At 50.3% G+C, this 21,528-nt stretch overlaps 1 protein-coding gene across 1 annotated transcript; it reads right to left on the minus strand.

The window, feature by feature from the left end:
• Positions 1-3,585: 3,585 nt before the first annotated feature.
• Positions 3,586-20,188, minus strand: LOC138777290 (protein GPR107-like; the record flags this gene model as incomplete). Its single annotated transcript, XM_069956280.1, has 5 exons — positions 3,586-4,476; positions 7,671-7,798; positions 9,457-9,540; positions 10,858-10,907; positions 20,148-20,188. Coding segments are annotated over 5 exons (400 nt in total), but the record flags the coding sequence as incomplete, so codon positions are not given.
• Positions 20,189-21,528: the final 1,340 nt, after the last annotated feature.

Below are 21,528 nucleotides of genomic sequence, written 5' to 3' on the forward strand. Positions count from 1 at the left end.
GTATATATTGTATATAGGTATATAGGTGTATATATTGTATATAGGTATATGGGTGTATATAGGTTGTATGTGTGGAAGAATGAGTGTGGGGATGGGCCGTGGTTTATGTTATGGTTTCATTTTCTATTGTTTTGTTCTGGTTAGATATGGTGCGTTATTTCTGTATTTATTTATTGTTATGTTTAAAATTTTAATAAAAGAAATACAGGATGTAACTCAGGATCAGTAATGTATGTACACAGTGACCCCACCAGCAGAATAGTGAGTGCAGCTCTGGGGTATAATGCAGGATGTAACTCAGGATCAGTAATGTATGTACACAGTGACCCCACCAGCAGAATAGTGAGTGCAGATCTGGGGTATAATACAGGATGTAACTCAGGATCAGTAATGTAATGTATGTACACAGTGACCCCACCAGCAGAATAGTGAGTGCAGCTCTGGGGTATAATACAGGATGTAACTCAGGATCAGTAATGTATATACACAGCAGAATAGTGAGTGCAGCTCTGGGGTATAATACAGGATGTAACTCAGGATCAGTAATGTAATGTATGTACACAGTGGCCCCACCAGCAGAATAGTGAGCACAGCTCTGGAGTATAATACAGGATGTAACTCAGGATCAGTAATGTATGTACACAGTGGCTCCTCTCTCTTCCTTGTGATCAGATGGGGGCACTTGTTGCTGTCGGGGTGCAGTATGCTGTGGTGGCATAGTGGATGATGGATGGGCTCTATCTGGGAGAGGCTGCACAGTACCTGAGGACAATGATCTTCTCTGGGTCTCTTCTACAAGGGATTGATATCCCTGCTCCCTGACATACTACTACTGCAATGCAGCACCCTCCTGGCTCCACGTTGAGCCGTGACACACAATGCACCCGAGCGTCTTCCCCGTCACCGTGCACCATATATTAGTCAGGGTTCTGAAGAGATGTGTTAACGCTTCACATGCCGGAGATGAGCGATAAGAAACTATGGAAACGCTGCTCAGCAAGACACTAAGAGCTGCAATCCCTGAAAAACATGTACAGAGGAAAATGTGCTTCCTTCCTGCTGTGCCAATCACCCAGGGACAGGCCTATTATAAGGGCGATATACTATGGTCATTACCAATGGACGTCTGTGACCCCAAGTAGTGTCCTGTCACTCACCCCAACAGATCCCTGCTAGTGCTATGAAACTGGGCGGACAGTGACCCTACCTGCAGCAGGGAAGGAATCCCCTATGTGCTCTAGAAGGAAAAATGGAGAACCCCTTTAAGACACATTAAGGTACCCTTGTTTATGTAAGGCCACATATAGCGTCTATGGTGAAGGTGATGTGATACACTGACATACTCTATGGATAGCACAAGCCTACAGAGGTTATAATAATGGAACAAAGAACGCACCAGTCACGCCAGTCAGAGCGGGGGCCACACACAGTACAGGGGTCCTTGGTCTCCAGTAGTTAACCTCTCTCTCTAATGTTGGTTATACACATTAGGGTCCATTTACACAGAAAGATTATCTGACAGATTATCTGCCAAAGATTTGAAGCCAAAGCCAGAAACAGCCTACAAACAGAGATCAAGTCATAAAGGAAAGCCTGAGATTTCTCCTTTTCAAATCCATTTCTGGCTTTGGCTTTAAGTCTTTGGCAGGTAATCTGTCAGACACTCTCTGTGTAAATGGACCCCTACATATGCGTCAGCCAAACCTGAATATTTCAGGCGGATTGGCCATTTAATGGATATGGCGGCCTCCCAAGAGATGATGTCAGGGGAGAGAAGGATCAGCTATGCATTATAACTGTCCACTCCTTAAGTTCTTGGGGTAATAAGCCACTGCCAGAGGAGTCTGGAGAAGGTAGAGACAGAAACCATAGTCTGAGGAAATGGGGATCAGGGAGATATCAGAAGGAAAATAGAGAAGTCAGGAGGTAGGGGGGCAAAGGAGTCTGGGGGGAGGGCACAGAGTAGGAAGAGGGGTCTGGAGGTGGGGGGCCAAGGAGTCTGGGGGATGGGCATAGAGTAGGCAACGGGGTCTGGAGGTAGGTGACAAAGGAGTCTGGGGGGAGGGCATGGAGTAGGCAGCAGGGTCTGGAGGTGGTGGGGGCAAAGGAGTCTGGAGGGAGGACATGGAGTAGGCAGCGGGGTCTGGAGGTGGTGGGGGCAAAGGAGTCTGGGGGGACGGCACAGAGTAGGCAGAGGGGTCTGGAGGTGGGGGGGGGGGCAAATGAGTCTGGGGGGAGGGCAAAGAGTAGGCAGAGAAGCCTGAAGGTAGGGGGCAAAGGAGTCTGGGGGAAGGCACAGAGTAGGAAGAGGGGTCTGGAGGTGGGGGGGGGGGGTGGCAAAGGAGTCTGGGGGATGGGCATAGAGCAGACAGAGAAGTCTGGGGTGCGGCTCCCAGTGACCTCACAGATCAGGTGACCTCTGGTGATATGACCGGGAGGCTGCCCCCCGCTGTCAGGACACTTATAATGTATAAGATGATAGAACGCAGCAAGAATAGAAGCAGCCGGATTTCTGTCGCTCCCTTTTATTTCACTTGCATAGAAGGTAACACACACAGACCCTCGTCCCCAGAGACGCCGCCCGCCGGGTCCACCGCCACATGTACAACAGGGGGCGCTGCTTCATTGAGCCAGAATTAGTCTTTTCTTTTTTTTTTTTTTTATTCACAAAAGAAATAAATGTATCATTAAAACACTCGCACTTATATCGCGTCCTCAGACCTGATGCGTTAACCCTTTCAGCACTGGGAAGAGAGGCAATGACCAGTAAAGAAAGGTTAGTGGGAGAAAAACACCACAACCAAAACCCCAAAATGTACACCATCATAGCAAACACCCCACTGGCCCAGAACACACCGAAACCTTTGGTCCACCGACGCAGAACAGGAACGTGTCTTTATAACAGGGGGTGTGTGTGAATAAAGCTCAGTCATTGCATGACAGGAAGGTCCCAATATCCCTGCTTGCTGTCAGTGAATGGAAGCGGACACAGACAGGCTGCACACCATGGGCTTTATCTACAGCGTTCTCATTCCCTGACAGCAAGCGGAAATCCTGAGGACTTCACTCAAAGAACAGAAAGTTAGTGACAATACACCTCCTCTAGGAGGGATGGAGCAGACACCTGACCCTTCCTATACACATGGCCGTGATAAGTGACGTCCTCAGACACCGTCCGTAGTATTCACTGGACCTGCACCCCCACCAAACAGAACTCGGTCATGAGTATTAATGTACCGTCTCCAGCACCAAGCGGCCCCGGTACAGACAGAAAATGGAAATCTTTATATTCCCTAAATATCACAGAGAAAAGAACAAGGCGACGCCATAGAACATGCTCTACAGGGGGTCGGAGTGCTGGCGAGTGCCCGTATCCTGCTATAAGACCTCAGTAATACTGAAGGCGTCCCCCAATATACACCCCATTCACTCCAAATATTCACTTCAGCCATTTCTTACTTCTATCTGCATCTGGGAAAGCTGGGTGACTGCCAACGTGACCAGCAAAGGCGAGCGAGAACCGACAGCCACCACTGCAGGGGTTGTCATACAGTAAATCACCAGCTTCAGGATTCTGGCAAAGCTGGGTGCTACCGGCTGGTGGAGCTGTAATGGCAGCTATATCACCCAGACAGAACCAAGCAAGGTGCTATATAGTGAAAAACATGGACATCCCCAAGCAAACACAGCTGTGAGTGAATGAAGCTGCAATACCACACACAACCCGTGGATAGGGGTGGCGCTGTTTGTGGAAAACAAATCACGTTTTTCAAATTCCGGACAACCCCTTTAACATCCCTGTTGTGACTGACTGGGATAGCAGGTGTTCCCGTAGACAGTACTGAAAGAGTAAGCAGGGTCCTGGGAGCACAACACACACAGCTCTGCATTCCATCTCGATATATAGATTAGGATTCCCCGAGGACATTCTAGAAACGGTATAGATCTGCTACAAAATTAATATAACCGTATATACAGGTGATTCTGTTCACAGGGGGAGGGGGGGGGGAGGGGGGCTGCACGGATGACCTACAAAGTCTCCTCAGGAGTTCACGAACAGCATCCCGGCACCGAGCAGCCACCGCGGGCCACACCCGTCTGTGCATCTTGCCGGCCCACGGCTTCCTGGACAATGAGGTACAAAACTGATCAGATTTATTGGTTCCTAAACGTCCTGGAATTGAGCTTGAAGTCCTTGGTAGGCAGAGCGGTGCTCTATAGGGGGCTGTGTCTAGCAGTGGGGGCTAGCTGCTGTCTGTATGGCGGGGGTACCAGGTGCGGCAGGAGGGATGGAGGTGCAGGGATTCTCAGTGAGCCGCTTCTCTGCATGTATAATAGGAGTGAATAATAAATTAAAATCCAGGTGTCAGTCTGTGCGTTCAGGCAGAGTTCTCCCACTCTGAGCGAGGCTCTGAAGAGCCGTTCTGGACTTTTTTCACTTTCTTGATGCCCTCTGTGCTTCCTGTGGTCGTCACTCTGTAAGAAGGAGACAACACAAGTGTTCAGCAGCCCCAATGAGGATCAAGTCCTGTCACTTACCATGATGCTTTGCAGGTTAATTAAAGGGGTAGTCCAGGCAATATGTACTGATGAGCTATCCGCAAGATAAGAGAAGGCGGATCCGGGTCTGAATGAGCTTAGGAGCCACTGACCTGTGACTGATTAATTTAGAGGGGAACCCTGGTGAAAATGTTTCTTCTTTCAAAACTGGTGTCAGTAAAAGTTATGTAGATTTGTATTTTACTTCTTTTAAAAAGAAAATCTCCAGTCTTTCAGTACTTATCAGCTGCTGTATGTCCCACAGGAAGTGGTGTATTCTCTCCAGTCTGACACAGTGCTCTCTGCTGCCACCTCTGTCCATGTCAGGAACTGTCCAGAGCAGCAGCAAATTCCCATAGAAAACCTCTCCTGCTCTGGACAGTTCCTGACATGGACAGAGGTGGCAGCAGAGAGCACTGTGTCAGACTGGAGAGAATACACCACTTCCTGCAGCACATACAGCAGCTGATAAGTACTGAAAGACTGGAGATTTTTTTTTTTTTTAAAGAAATAAATTACAAATCTGTATAACTTTCTGACACCAGTTGATTTGAAAGAAAAAGAAAAAAAGAAGAAATCGCTGGAGTGCCCCCTTAAGGTTTTGCCTGGGCTGATCAGGGGTCTGAATGAGTTAAGGGGTCGGGAGGTCCGGCCTGGATTTTAGAACAAAAACACTTAATGTAAATAGTTCTATGAAGTTTGATGCCATTTTTACGGTCTAGGCCCAGCTGGAGCACAGACACCTGTTATAACTAGCCGTGCCCCCCCCCAGCCTGAGCTCACGTCACTCCGCACATACACCATACCACCGCTTCTATAGATGGGTTCTTCTCAGCGACTGATGCTAGGTAACCTAAGGCAGTGTTCTCCAACCCGCAGCTCTCCAGCTGTCGCAAAACTACAACTCCCAGCATGCCCTGACAGACCTCCATACACATCAGAGCAGTGTTCTCCGAGCTGCGGCTGTCCAGCTATCAGGACATGAAGGGAATTGCGATTGTGCAGCAGTTGGATAGCCACAGGTGAAAGAGCACTGATCTAATAAAAGGGTTGTGGGGGCGCTCTGTGCTCCAGATCCCATCTGCTAATATGTTATGTGAGGCCCCCCCCCCCCCACCTCACCCAATATACTGGGGGGCTATTGTTCCCAGTCTAATATATATATACAGCGTTACTGTATACTGGAAAGTCCGACATGGAGATAGAGGAGCGGCTGCACATCACACCTATGGCTGATACTAATGCTGCCAAGCCTATTTTAAAAAACCCATTTCAGGATGTTGGAATATGAATAGATCAAGCCATATCGCCCCGTGTACCAACGTGCAGGTCGTGCAAAGCGTGCACATGCAGGGAAGGGAGGCCATGGAGGCACATGCGGGGGAGGCAGTCGCTGACTGACACGGTACAGAGTTAGCGTAGGGACCCGTGTGAACCAGGATACCTGCACGGGGTACACGGGGCGTATGGGTTTGATCAAATTGTATACCAAATTCCTGGTGTTTGTTTTTAATGTAGCTTAGCGGCTTTAGTATCAGCCATAGGTGTGAGGTGCAGCAGCTCTTCTCTCCATTTCACATTTTGTATACTGGAAAGGTTGTCAGCTTTCTCATATACTTCACCATCTCAGCACTACACTACATTGAGGCCTGGAAGGGTAATAGCTGTCAGTGAATAGTGTCCTATCCAGATTAGAAATATCCTTGTTTATATCTAGAGGCTGTAGCCTAATCCTTATCACAGCTGAGGGTTTGCTACAATTGTATCCAGTGCAGACAATCCTCTTTCCAGTCTATGGCTATGTTCACACAACTTAAGTTCCGTACTAATGACGGCTGTTGTTGCAACGGCCGTGATTAGTACAGAACTTACGTTGTGCTGAGGGAATCCCTCCGCACAAATCACTCTGGCTGAGATCCCTGGCGGCGCCACAAGAAACTGACATGTCACAGGGGCCGCAGAAACCCCTGTCAGTGCACACAATGGAGCCTGCGGCTCCGGCAGCCCGCTTCTTTGTGAACAGCGGGGAATTCGGATGAGGGCGCGTACGGATGATCTTTTCTGAGACCGGCCGTTGCGTGATCTGGCTGGGTCAAAGAACGACCGTTCTCTTACAATGTGTGAACAAAGCCTATTAATGTAAGTAAAAGTGGACCAGTCTAAAGGGGTCCGTCACACAGTGGTCTCCAACCTGTGGCTCTCCCGCTGTTACAGGACTACAACTCCCAGCAAGACACAAGAGCCTGCAAGCTGTCCAGACAAAGTGGGAGCTGTGATCCGGCGACCATTGGTCTACACGATACAGCTGTAGGTCAGCCTCTGGATGTAGACTATAAGGCTCCTATTCACTGACAGCAAGCAGAGATTGTGATTAATGGAGCCGGACCCCAGCACATGGGGGAACTATACAAAATGTCACTTACGTCTAACAAGAGAGTTGGGCGTCAGCCATTGTGTGTGTATATAGAGCGGCTGCAGAAAACCAGGCACGTATGACGCTTTGATGTTAGAAGAAACAGGACCGAGCTGCCTAAACTAGGACATCTGACCGCTCCGACACTAAACAGGCCCCCATACCGGGGCCGACACTACCTGGAGGGGGGAGGGGGCGAAAAACCACTTCTCCTTCCATAGACATGAGCTGAGCTGCTGGGGAACCTGTCTGTGACCACGGAAGTCCTTCCTGAAATACTCTGTGCTGCTGCAAATATCTGCCTCGTGTTCTCTCCTCCCACATGTCCCTTATACATACAGCCCTGTCCTCACCTACTGAACACTGATATCCTGAAATACTCGGTGCTGCTGGGGGTTCCTGCCTTTGATCTTGTTCTTCAAGTCATGACACTGTTCCCCCAGTAGCAGCAGCTGTGTCCTCTCCTGAAATACTCTGCATTGAGGACTGTGCTACTCTTTTCCCAGGCGGCTGCGAGGTCTCTGGAGCTAAATAGCACAGGCTTGTGTTCTGGCAGTAAACCAGTATCCCAGCCTTTGGTGCACTACATGGCGGCACAAATCAGTGATGCTGCGCTAGGTGTGACCAGGCATCGTCTGATGGGATGAGTGGGGCTCCGTTACCCCCCCCCCCCCCCTCCGGGCCCCGATGTCAGCGGTCACACATCTATTCTACTCACACTGCCTCCATTTCCAGATCATCCATGTCCTCGTCCTGGGGAAGCTGCAGGTACGGGTTGTCCGATGCTGGACGGAACTTGTAACCGGTTAATACGAAGAAGACGAAGGTGGCCAATTCATCCAGGAGCTGAGGGGAGAATCAGGAGGATATGTATAATGTAGGCTGCAAATACTGACACACTGCACCAAAACTACTGCAAGGGGAGGCTCACAGAGGGCCGAAGGGCAGAGAGTAAGAGTCCGATTATAGCAGATGATTATCGGCCGTAATTGGACGTTACCGGCCGATGATGGTTTAGTGTAATAGTACAAAGGCCACAATTAGCCCACAGACATGAAGATTGTTCTTATAAAGCGCGAACCAAAATGCTGACAACGATGGCGACTGTCAGCTGGCTGTCACTCCATGTAATAGACCGCCACTCTCTTCTATTAACGTATTTCACATAGTAGCAATAAAGAATAGAGGCTGATTGGGATGGCAGGCGGACAATATAATCCTGGGATTCTGTGGCTCATTTCGGGGGGTGATAAGACTCCTACCGATCACTAGAACAAGCAGGGAGAAGCACTTGGCTGAGCACTTCTCTCCTCGTCTCACAGATTTATTACCGTACCTATCCCTGTGCTCAGCCGCCTGCATCTCCAGGTTGTTCTAGGGATCGGCGGGGGTCTAAACATCCAGATCCCAACTACTGCTACTAATACTCAAAAAACTATTAGCGGGTTTCTTGATTTGCCAAAAGTTTTGTGAAAATGTGTTAATACTACAAAAACACGGCCACTTTGTTCCATAGACAACAAGAGTCCAGTGCGGGTTGCAGTTACGCTCACTGGAGACAAGAGCCGTGCTGTCTCTGGAAGAAAGTGGCCGTGTTTTTGCAGCGCTGGAGATCCCTTTAATTATAGCTCAGTTCCAGTCTATGAGAAGTGTGGCAGCTTTTCAGCCATTGTGTGGTGCATGTGTGTGGGGGGCGCGGGGCGAGCCTATACCTCTCTGAGACATATGTCAGTACTGCCAGGCTCTCCTGTGCTGATACTTTGTTACAATCTGGAGTCCAGGCTATTTAGTTTAAAGGGGTACTCCACTCACACATAACTTTAGATATGTTGCTGCCCATGGTGAGACTAAATTCCTTCCATATTTGTAATCATCTATTCAGTCTCCTTCCCCCCAGTTCTCAGTTGCTGCTTTCTGCTGAAGTCACAAAAATCTGTGCCTGAACTTTTCTCTCTGTTTCCTCCCCCCCAGCCCTTCTGAGGCGGCTAATGTAAACAAGACCCTTGCTGGCTGTATCTGCAACATTGTAGCTTCTTTGTAATGCTGGGAGGATTATTCACAGTGAGCCACTTGACCTCAGAATAACCCTCGCAGCATTACAAAGAAGCTACGTTTCAGTCACAGCCCGACAGGGACTTGTTTACATCAGCCGTCTCAGAAGGGAGCTTTTCTCTTTTTTGTGAATTCAGCAGAAAGCAGCAGCTGAGAACTGGGAGAAGAAGACTAAATAGATAATAGAAAGTATGGAAGGAATTGTTAGTCTCACCATGGGCAGCAACATATCACAAGGTATGCATGAGCGGAATACCCCTTTAAATTAGGCCTAAAGCGGATGCAATTGTGGCAAACCATCAGCTATGAAATGTATAGAGACTGGAGTGTCAGCCTTGGGGATCCATAAGTGAGCGGCGGCTTTATTTATTCACCACACAGGCCAGTGACGCTTTATGTGGCTCCGTTATGTTTCAGCTTCAGATAACACGGTTGTAGCGGGCAGCACCTACCTGGTACATCCACTTCCATTGGAATGGGACCGCTAACTTGATGAGGAAGGCGATGATCCGGGTGAAGTATATGAAGCAGACAATCTATGGCAGAAAGAGACATGAGAGGTTTCCTGGTTATCTGCAGGGTGGATCCCTCCGGCAGCGCAGAGCCCCCCACCCCGGCTGCCATCTCTGACATGTCACGCTGCAGATCTGGGATTAATCTCGCTGAGAGGAATTTATGGCGCCCACTTAATAGATTGCTGTGAGCTGCGGGTTATTATGTCTGCATCTCAAGCACCACCGGCCATCTCCCAGATAGATTACCGTAATACAATTACTGCCCCAGCCGCACATCCACATCAACAGGGGCAGCACCAGCCTCACTGCAGGGTGTGAACATAAACCGGGCGAGTATACGGGGAAATGGACAGAGGAGAATTGCTCTACAGAGCCATAAACATATCTGTATATAGTAGCAGTATTATAGTAGTTATATCCCTGTATATAGTAGCAGCATTATAGTAGTTATATCCCTGTATATAGGAGCAGTAGTATAGTAGTTATATTACTGTATATAGGAGCAGTATTAGAGTAGTTATATTCCTGTATATAGGAGCAGTATTATAGTAGTTATATATCTGTATATAGGGGGCAGTATTATAGTAGTTATATTCCTGTATATAGGGAGCAGTATTATAGTAGTATATTCCTGTATATAGGGAGCAGTATTATAGTAGTTATATCCCTGTATATAGGAGCAGTAGTATAGTAGTTATATTACTGTATATAGGAGCAGTATTATAGTAGTTATATTCCTGTATATAGGGAGCAGTATTATAGTAGTTATATTCCTGTATATAGGAGCAGTATTATAATAGTTATATTCTTGTATATAGGAGCAGTATTATAGTAGTATATCCCTGTATATAGGAGCAGTATTATAGTAGTTATATTCCTGTATATAGTAGCAGCATTATAGTAGTTATATCCCTGTATATAGGAGCAGTATTATAGTAGTTATATTCCTGTATATAGGAGCAGTATTATAGTAGTTATATTCTTGTATATAGGAGCAGTATTATAGTAGTATATCCCTGTATATAGGAGCAGTATTATAGTAGTTATATTCCTGTATATAGGAGCAGTATTATAGTAGTTATATTCCTGTATATAGGAGCAGTATTATAGTAGTTATATTCCTGTATATAGGAGCAGTATTATAGTAGTTATATTCCTGTATACAGGAGCAGTATTATAGTAGTTATGTCCCTGTATATAGGAGCAGTATTATAGTAGTTATATTCTTGTACTCTTATAGCCTGTATTGTACGTCACTGTACAGGCTCTCTGCTGTTATTACAGAATGTTTACTTGCTGGTTACACTGCGTCCATCTCCTCGTTCCTGTCTGACTCACCATCACGTAGTAGTGTCTGAAAAGCTTCAGTTTCGCCAAGTTGATAGCAGCTGACAAAAGGGAGAACAAGAAAAATGATGATGATACTGGGAATGTCAGGGACAGGATCAGACAACCTCACAATCTAGAAACAAATAATCACAGTCTTTCCCATGCCGCCTCCAGGCCCTGCAGATAAGGCAACAGGGCGATGTCGCTACAGTGACTACATAGGGGGCAATATATCCTAATAAAGTGGCTGCTGCGTCCCCCATATACTGGTAAAAGTTAACCTTCACATCATTAAAGTTTCAGTGATGAGCAAACTTGCTGAACGACTTAGGACAAGGAGTAAAATCCCCGGCATATAGGGACGTTTCTGCTCTCCTCAGTGTCATGTATGAACACTCTTACATATATCAGGCTTTGAAGGGGTTGTTCGTCAAAACAGTTTTTCTTTCAAATGAACTGCTGCCAGAAAGTTCCAGAAATTTGTAACTTACTTCGATTTAATAATCTCCAGTACTTATCAGCTGCTGTATGTCCTGCAGGAAGTGGTGTATTCTCTGTGTGACACAGTGCTCTCTGCTGCCACCTCTGTCCATGTCAGGAACTGTCCAGAGCAGGAGAGGTTTTTTATGAGGATTTGCTGCTGCTCTGGACAGTTCCTGGCATGGACAGAGGTGGCAGCAGAGAGCACTGTGTCACTGGAGAGAATACACCACTTCCTGCAGGACATACAGTAGCTGATAAGTACTGGAAGGCTTGAGAGTTTTTCAGAGAAGTAGATTACAAATCTCTGGCACCAGTTGGTTCGAAAGAAAAAAATTTTGGTGAACAATCCCTTTAAAGAGGTGAACCTGTCCCCCGGTCAGAAGTCTGGCTCTTTCTTGCCCATTGACTACATAGAGGGACATTACACGGGGTAATAATGCACCTCCGCCATCCTGAAATGGTTACCTCTTAGGAGGGATTATATCAGTATATACAGCAACACTCCCCAATGTGCAGCGACCGTCTTTGGCTGCATGTATGACAATGGTTCTCCAGCTCCCAGCATGCCCTGACCGTCTTTGGCTGCATGTATGACAATGGTTCTCCAGCTCCCAGCATGCCCTGACCGTCTTTGGCTGCATGTATGACAATGGTTCTCCAGCTCCCAGCATGCCCTGACCGTCTTTGGCTGCATGTATGACAATGGTTCTCCAGCTCCCAGCATTTCCTGACTATCTTTGGCTGCATGTATGACAATGGTTCTCCAGCTCCCAGCATTTCCTGACCGTCTTTGGCTGCATGTATGACAATGGTTCTCCAGCTCTCAGCATGCCCTGACCGTCTTTGGCTGCATGTATGACAATGGTTCTCCAGCTCTCAGCATTTCCTGACCGTCTTTGGCTGCATGTATGACAATGGTTCTCCAGCTCTCAGCATGCCCTGACCGTCTTTGGCTGCATGTAAGACAATGGTTCTCCAGCTCCCAGCATGCCCTGACTATCTTTGCTGCATGTATGACAATGGTTCTCCAGCTCTCAGCATTTCCTGACCGTCTTTGGCTGCATGTATGACAATGGTTCTCCAGCTCCCAGCATGCCCTGACCGTCTTTGGCTGCATGTATGACAATGGTTCTCCAGCTCTCAGCATGCCCTGACCGTCTTTGGCTGCATGTAAGACAATGGTTCTCCAGCTCCCAGCATGCCCTGACTATCTTTGGCTGCATGTATGACAATGGTTCTCCAGCTCCCAGCATTTCCTGACCGTCTTTGGCTCCATGTAAGACAATGGTTCTCCAGCTCTCAGCATGCCCTGACCGTCTTTGGCTCCATGTAAGACAATGGTTCTCCAGCTCTCAGCATGCCCTGACCGTCTTTGGCTGCATGTATGACAATGGTTCTCTAGCTCCCAGCATGCCCTGACCGTCTTTGGCTGCATGTATGACAATGGTTCTCCAGCTCTCAGCATGCCCTGACCGTCTTTGGCTGCATGTATGACAATGGTTCTCCAGCTCTCAGCATGCCCTGACCGTCTTTGGCTGCATGTATGACAATGGTTCTCCAGCTCTCAGCATGCCCTGACCGTCTTTGGCTGCATGTAAGACAATGGTTCTCCAGCTCCCAGCATTTCCTGACCGTCTTTGGCTCCATGTAAGACAATGGTTCTCCAGCTCTCAGCATGCCCTGACCGTCTTTGGCTCCATGTAAGACAATGGTTCTCCAGCTCCCAGCATGCCCTGACACATATGGGCTATGCCCACGCTTGTAGTTCTGCCACAGGTTGGAGAACACTGGTAGGAATAACCAAGCCGCCTACAGGGCAATATTACCCTATGTCATCTGTGTACAAACCACAAAACAGGGCTGGGACCATGAGATGGGAGCAAACAGGTCCCATAACCCAAACTGGTGGCTGTGTAACCCCGGGACTGGCGGCAGCTCCATATAAGGTGGAGTGCTTCTTTAACCATTCTGTCCATCCCAGAAACCATGTGAATTCTCCAGGGAGGTGATCAGCGCATTGAGGAGATCCATACTTGTCACATTCTGCTCCACTAATTGAACAGCTTCTAGTGAACAACGCCAAGAATTCCTTTAAGAAAACATCGAGCTGAGGAGGGGCAGCTGTGAGATCTGCGGACTCAGCGGGGCCATGTGGACATCGTCTCATGTTGATGTTCTGCTGCTCCAAGACTCTCTTATGGAGTGCTGCACTTCAGAGCAGAACTAATAGCGACCAGCAAATGATTTATTGTATGGTTCCCTATTAGGCGGGACTATACAGGTGCTTATAAAGGGGTAGTCACAGCACCCCCATATATAAGAGCCCCATAACCATACACCCCACAACCATACACCCCACAGAGCCCCCCACAACCACACACCCCACAGAGCCCCCATAACCATACACACCACAGTGCCCATATGTTCAAGCCCATTGTAGCCCCCCATCTATACAGGTCACATATCTCTATATAAAGCTCCACTATCTCCAGTGTGAATGTCACCATTTATAGCAGACAATTACAGCAGCCGCCCCTGAAATCACCGGCAGCGAGGAACCGGACAGCGACACTTACAGCGAGGCGGAAACCGGTCTTGAAAATAGTGTTATCTCTAACGCAGATGGATGACTTAACCAGCGCCTGTCACTCAGAGCAGCGAGCACTGTATGTATTAAGCCAGGGGCCCCCCAACCCCTGATACACCATCACATTGTGCGAGCCCTCCCCGACCCCTGATACACCGTCACATTGTGCGAGCCCTCCCCGACCCCTGATACACCATCACATTGTGCGAGCCCTCCCCGACCCCTGATACACCGTCACATTGTGCGAGCCCTCCCCGACCCCTGATACACCGTCACATTGTGCGAGCCCTCCCCGACCCCTGATACACCGTCACATTGAGTGAGCCCCCCGGTCAGTGCGACCTGTGCGCACCTAACAGGTAACTCTGTCCACACAATCCGAGGTGAGAGGTCACAGGAGCTGGAGTAATGACAATACGGTGACATCCTGCAATCGTGTCGGGGTGGATGAGACTGGTGAGGCCTCCTCCATCTGGCTGCAGTCACAATGGAGGATGGAATCCAGACCGTTAAATGTTCAGGATCAGAGCTATCTCTGGTCCCAGCCACTGACAGGGGGTGACTGCTGTATAACAGAGCGGACGCCTACTGTATATAGGGAGGTCTTAGCTGCTGAGCCCCCTTCACTATTCCACAATATTGTATCCTCAGAGCAGCGCTCCTAGAGGGGCTCACTCCCATGGATCCTAGAGACCCCAGAGAGGACCCCAGAGAGGACCCCAGCATAGAGGGGGGCACATATGGCTCGGAGATGAGGTGCTGCCAGATGACAGTAAATAAAGCACCGCCGCAGCAGCAGCTGCCCGCCAGGGCCGATGTAAGTAATGGAGGATTTGTTTACGTGTGTAAACATGCTGTGTTCCCGGGGTCTCGGCGTCAGGCGGAGGAGCAGCCAGCGGCCCTTATATAGACAGCGGCGGGGAGAGGTATGTGACCGGCAGAGCATTAGTAATGACAAAGCCAGACCAAACAGACTATATGTAGTGATGGGGGCCGCGCACCCTCCGCCATCCCCCAGGCCGCACATCACCTCTCCCAATACTCACAGCAGTGTGAACAGACTCCTAAACAGCTTCTGGTCACAGGGAATCTGGGGGTCCGGGGATGCCTGCTGGTATAGAGCAGTCAGGCATGCTCAGCGCCCCTCAATCCACTGTCTATGGGACTGCTTGAGATGTATCAGTGCTTGGCTGGCCTCCACCAATCACTAGAGCAAGCAGGGAGAAGTGCGTAGCTGAGTGCTTCTCTCCCCGTAACACCAGAAGGTCCTATAGACTCACACTAGGAGTCTGTGTGTCGAGTGCATAAAGCTGGAGAGAGAATACACTTACCGAGCGCTTCTCCCAGTTCTGTCCAGTGATTGGATCCAATGGGGAGTTGTGCACATTTACCGTCTCATTGTGTCTCCATATCCAGAGACCCAAACGTTCACATTGGGAGTGGATCTCGCTGCTGATCCAGATGCGGCCCATTGAGTCACTGACTTTAAAGGGAATGTTTCACTCACGTTAATGACTTTTTTTTTTTGATATGTCACCTAGTCTGTGCCAGTGCAGAGATCCCGGTGACTCGGTCCATTTCTTAAATTGCTGCCCAGTTCGCGCCATCTGTGCTGGTTTTCGGATATGTAAATAGGGCGGCTCTATGCATTTACATATAAATGGCGGATGTATTGGAGTACTGTGAATTAAACCTGCAGCCCCCCACCATTCCTTTCCCCACCTCAGATATCACCCGAGCTTTTAGCAGCATGGGGGAGGGGGGTACACCCTGCATCATTTAGCGCAGGAGACCAAACTCCCAGCATGCCCTAACAGACGCCTACAAACCAGGGATGGGAGAGCCAGCCGGAGGTCCCCCTTATCCCTGTCTTATACCGTTTATAGTCTTCCTCTCCAGCCACTCCCTTTTCCATTTCCTGGGTGTCACAAACGACCAGTAAAGACTGTTAAATCAGTGTCAGTGGTCGATATCTGGCGGCTGACGGGCGATGCGGGTGATGAGCTTGTCTGCGGGTTTATGGGTAAAGAAAGGGTCACGTTCCCTGCGACAGAGCGGAGCGCTCCCAGGGGCGGCATAGACGTAGACTTATATGGATGCTATTACCCGGTGACAAGCCGAATAGACGCCTCATAAAAAACAATGGCGGCAATTATATTCATGGTTTAAAGCTGCGTAATGGGAAAGAGCAAAAAAGGGATCCCAGTAGGATACGGATGTGAGAGGCAGCGAAGAAGCTTCTCAGTATAGAGGGCCGCAGCATCCACCACTGTATGGAGGGGCCGCAGCATCCACCACTGTATGGAGGGGCCGCAGCATCCACCACTGTATGGAGGGGCCGCAGCATCCACCACTGTATGGAGGGGCCGCAGCATCCACCACTGTATGGAGGGGCCGCAGCATCCACCACTGTATGGAGGGGCCGCAGCATCCACCACTGTATGGAGGGGCCGCAGCATCCACCACTGTATGGAGGGGCCGCAGCATCCACCACTGAATGGAGGGGCCGCAGCATCCACCACTGTATGGAGGGGCAGCCGCAGCATCCACCACTGTATGGAGGGGGCCGCAGCATCCACCACTGTATGGAGGGGCCGCAGCATCCACCACTGTATGGAGGGCCGCAGCATCCACCACTGTATGGAGGGGCCGCAGCATCCACCACTGTATGGAGGGGCCTCAGCATCCACCACTGTATGGAGGGCCACAGCATCCACCACTGTATGGAGGGGCCGCAGCATCCACCACTGAATGGAGGGGCCGCAGCATCCACCACTGTATGGAGGGGCCAAGCATCCACCACTGTATGGAGGGGCCACAGCATCCACCACTGTATGGAGGGGCCGCAGCATCCACCACTGTATGGAGGGGCCGCAGCATCCACCACTGTATGGAGGGGCCGCAGCATCAGCATCCACCCTGTATGGAGGGGCCGCAGCATCCACCACTGTATGGAGGGGCCGCAGCATCCACCACTGTATGGAGGGGCCGCAGCATCCACCACTGTATGGAGGGGCCGCAGCATCCACCACTGTATGGAGGGGCCGCAGCATCCACCACTGTATGGAGGGGCCGCAGCATCCACCACTGTATGGAGGGGCCGCAGCATCCACCACTGTATCACTGTATGGAGGGGCCGCAGCATCCACCACTGTATGGAGGGGCGGCCACAGCATCCACCACTGTATGGAGGGGCCGCCTGAACGAGAGGTATCAGGGGGCCCCATATGGGCCACCAGAACAAAAAGGGTATCGGGGGGGGGGGGGGGGGCTCCGTATGTGCAGCCTGAACGAGAGGTATCGGGGGGCCTCCCCATATGTGCCACCAGAACAAAAGAGGCATCGAGGGGCTCCGTATGTGCAGCCTGAACAAGGTATCAGGGGGTCTCCATATGTGCAGTCTGAATGAGGGGCATCGGGGGACCCCATATGTGCCACCAGAACAAAAAGGGTATCTGGGGGGCTCCGTATGTGCAGCCTGAACAAGAGGTATATCTGGGAGGCTCCGTATGTGCAGCCTGAAAAGAGGGGTATTGGGGGGCTCCGTATGTGCAGCCTGAACAAGAGGTGTATCTGGGGGTCCTTATGTGCTGCCTGAACAAGAGGGTATGAGGGGTGCTCCGTATGGGGTGTGCCTGAACAAGAGGTGTATCTGGGGGCTCCTTATGTGCTGCCTGAACAAGAGGCGTATCTGGGGGGCCGTATGTGCTGCCTGAACAAGAGGTATCTGGGGGGTCCGTATGTGCCTGAACAAGAGGTGTATCTGGGGGCTCCGTATTTGCTGCCTGAACAAGAAAGATATCAGGGGGCTCCGTATGTGCTGCCTGAACAAGAGGTGTATCTGGGGGCTCCTTATGTACTGCCTGAACAAGAGGGGTATTGGGGGGCTCCGTATGTGCAGCCTGAACAAGAGGGGTATTGGGGGGGGGCTCCTTATGTGCAGCCTAAATGTAAGAACAAGAGGTGTATCTCGGGGGCTCCGTATGTGCAGCCTAAATGTGGGAACAAGAGGTATCTGGGGGCTCCGTATATTCCACCTGAACAAGAGGGGTATTGGGGGGGCTCCGTAGTGCAGCCTAAATGTGGGAACAAGAGGGGTATCAGGGGGCAAGAGTGGGAGCCCCCCTGATCCCCCCCGCCCCCATGCTGGGCACTGAGTGTTGGAGTCTGTACGATCGGCAGTTTTGTACCACGCTGGATCATCCTATGTTGGTACAAGGCAGCTGGACATTAATGGCGTCATTACATAGACATCCCTGTGTCGCCCCATCACGCTCAACCTCTCAAAAGAAAAAAGCATATGCACAAAAAATGGTAGCACATCACGAAAATCTTTATTATAACACTGACATAGATACAAAATACCACATAAATATATCAATGTACAGGAGTAGTAAAATGAGGGAGACAACACCCCAAATACTGCTCTACATTAAAAAAACACTAAAATGTCACCATAAGTCCTGCTGGCGTTCCAGCCGGGACTAATCTACCACTCTGACTCCAACATCTCTACCTAGACAGAGACCGGTAATAAAACCAAAATATAACCACAAATATTGGAGCATAGGAAAAAAAAATAGGAAAAGATCACCACCAGTGCAACAGAATGAGAGTCAGATGGGATAAGAAATCACCCTACGTGTTCCCCGTCTAGCGGCTTCCTCAGGGATGTGGGCAGTAAGGTGAGGGGCATAGTGTCTTCTAATGCTACTGCACATGCGTGACTACTCCAAAATGTAGAGCAGTATTTGGGGTGTTGTCTCCCTCATTTTACTACTCCTGTACATTGATATATTTATGTGGTATTTTTGTATCTGTCAGTGTTATAATAAAGATTTTCGTGATGTGCTACCATTTTTTGTGCATATGCTTTTTTTCTTTGAGCGGTTGATGTACTACTTATATGCACTGGTTCAGCACTCCATGATTATTAGTGGTGCCCACTAGCTTTATACATATAACGCCCCATCACACTCATCACTCCTAACCAAAGCCAAAACACTGCCAGGAAAAGGTGGCGACATGCTTACATTCCAGTCGCGGATCCTGCAGCACGGACGTGCCCTGTGAGCGCGGTATACACAGTGTTATATACAACCTGCAGGACTGACGTGCCCTGTGAGCGCGGTATACACAGTGTTATATACAACCTGCAGGACTGACGTGCCCTGTGAGCGCGGTATACACAGTGTTATATACAACCTGCAGGACTGACGTGCCCTGTGAGTGCGGTATACACAGTGTTATATGCAACCTGCAGGACTGACGTGCCCTGGGAAGCGCAGTATACACAGTGTTATATTATAAACCTGCAGGACTGACGTGCCCTGTGAGTGCGGTATACACAGTGTTATATGCAACCTGCAGGACTGACGTGCCCTGTGAGCGCGGTATACACAGTGTTATATACAACCTGCAGGACTGACGTGCCCTGTGAGCGCGTATACACAGTGTTATATACAACCTGCAGGACTGAACGTGCCCTGTGAGGCGCGGTATACACAGTGTAATATAACAAACCTGCAGGGGACTGGACGGCCCTGTGAGCGCGGTATACACAGTGTAATATACAACCTGCAAGACTGACCTGCCCTGTGAGCGCGGTATACACAGAGTTATATACAACCTGCAGCACGACGTGCCTGTGAGCGCAGTATACACAATGTTATATACAACCTGCAGGACTGACCTGCCCTGTGAGCGCGGTATACACAGTGTTATATACAACCTGCAGCACGGACGTGCCCTGTGAGCGCAGTATACACAGTGTTATATACAACCTGCTGGACTGACCTGCCTGTGAGCGTGGTATACACAGTGTTATATACAACCTGCAGCACGGACGTGCCCTGTGAGTGCGGTATACACAGAGTTATATACAACCCCCCTGTGAGCGTGGTATACACACTGTCGCTCCCGTGATTGAGCGGCTACACAGCACAATGGGGCAGAGGGACGTGCAAAATAAAGATTCAGCTGCCACAGTGCCCCTGGTGGAGAAGAGCGGCTTTACATCGGCAATGCAGCAATACAACGTGGTGTCTGAGATCAGGCGCTACTGCGGCAACAAGGCCAATAATGGAGGAGCAAAGGTGAAGGCATCACCCCGACCAGCAGGCAGGGAACACAGTCACAGAGGGAGGGCACAGACTCAGAGACATAGACATCACCATAAACAGACTGACACATCATCATCACAGACATAGACACCACCATAGACCGTTACCTTTCCCATCTGTTGCTGACGCTTCTGGAGATGTCGATGGACTGGTTACAAATAGAGAATATGAGAGATTAGGCAGAAGTCATCAATCTTATCAGAACTGCCATGAGCCCAATACAATGTTATAGTAAGAGGAGACCCCCCCCCCCCCCCCCCGGCCGCAGGCAGGATGCAGAACGCCAGGGTTAAAGGGCTCTCTCATCATAGGGACAATCGGAGGGGCAAAGGTTCCCCATCGCTGCTGTAACCAGTCCAAAGTTACGTCAGATTATCCAATGTTCTGGATTACTGGACAGTCATTTCCCACAACACATTCGAGGGTGGGGGGGGGGGGGGGTAGCAGAAATGACACGAGTGCACCAGTCAGGAGATACTGCCATGTATTACCATATAACGGAAACAAGATGGCGCCACAACACATAAGGTCAACAAGGAAAAGGATCTCCTTCCACAGGCCGGAATCTGTCGTCCCTCCTCTGTGGACTCGATGATGATGTACGCCACATTGGCCAGAAACCTGTTGAGTAACGAACATCACAGAGGACAATACTAATGTATATGGGAATTCTAGAAGATGCAAAGGTAGAGAACGCCGGGCTCCGCTCTAAGCTCCGGAGGGAACGCCGACGCTCGCTCTAAGCTCCGGAGGGAACGCCGACGCTCCGCTCTAAGCTCCGGAGGGACGCCGACGCTCCGCTCTAAGCTCCGGAGGGAACGCCGACGCTCCGCTCTAAGCTCCGGAGGGAACGCGACGCTCCGCTCTAAAGCTACGGAGGGAACGCCGACGCTCCGCTCTAAGCTCCGGAGGGAACGCCGACGCTCCGCTCTAAGCTCCGGAGGGAACGCCGACGCTCCGCTCTAAGCTCCGGAGGGAACGCCGACGCTCCGCTCTAAGTCCGGAGGGAACGCCGACGCTCCGCTCTAAGCTCCGGAGGGAACGCCGACGCTCCGCTCTAAGCTCCGGATTGGGAACGCCGACGCTCCGCTCTAAGCTCCGGAGGGAACGCCGACGCTCCGCTCTAAGCTCCGGAGGGAACGCCGACGCTCCGCTCTAAGCTCCGGAGGGAACGCCGACGCTCCGCTCTAAGCTCCGGAGGGGAACGCCGACGCTCCGCTCTAAGCTCCGGAGGGAACGCCGACGCTCCGCTCTAAGCTCCGGAGGGAACGCCGACGCCGCTCTAAGCTCCGGAGGGAACGCCGACGCTCCGCTCTAAGCTCCGGAGGGAACGCCGACGCTCCGCTCTCTAAGCTCCGGAGGGAACGCCGACGCTCCGCTCTAAGCTCCGGACGGGAACGCCGACGCTCCGCTCTAAGCTCGGAGGGAAAGCCGACGCTCCGCTCTAAGCTCCGGAGGGAACGCCGACGCTCCGCTCTAAGCTCCGGA

Source organism: Dendropsophus ebraccatus, unplaced genomic scaffold (genome assembly GCF_027789765.1).
Source record: "Dendropsophus ebraccatus isolate aDenEbr1 unplaced genomic scaffold, aDenEbr1.pat pat_scaffold_555_ctg1, whole genome shotgun sequence".
Taxonomy (NCBI): Eukaryota; Metazoa; Chordata; class Amphibia; order Anura; family Hylidae; genus Dendropsophus; species Dendropsophus ebraccatus.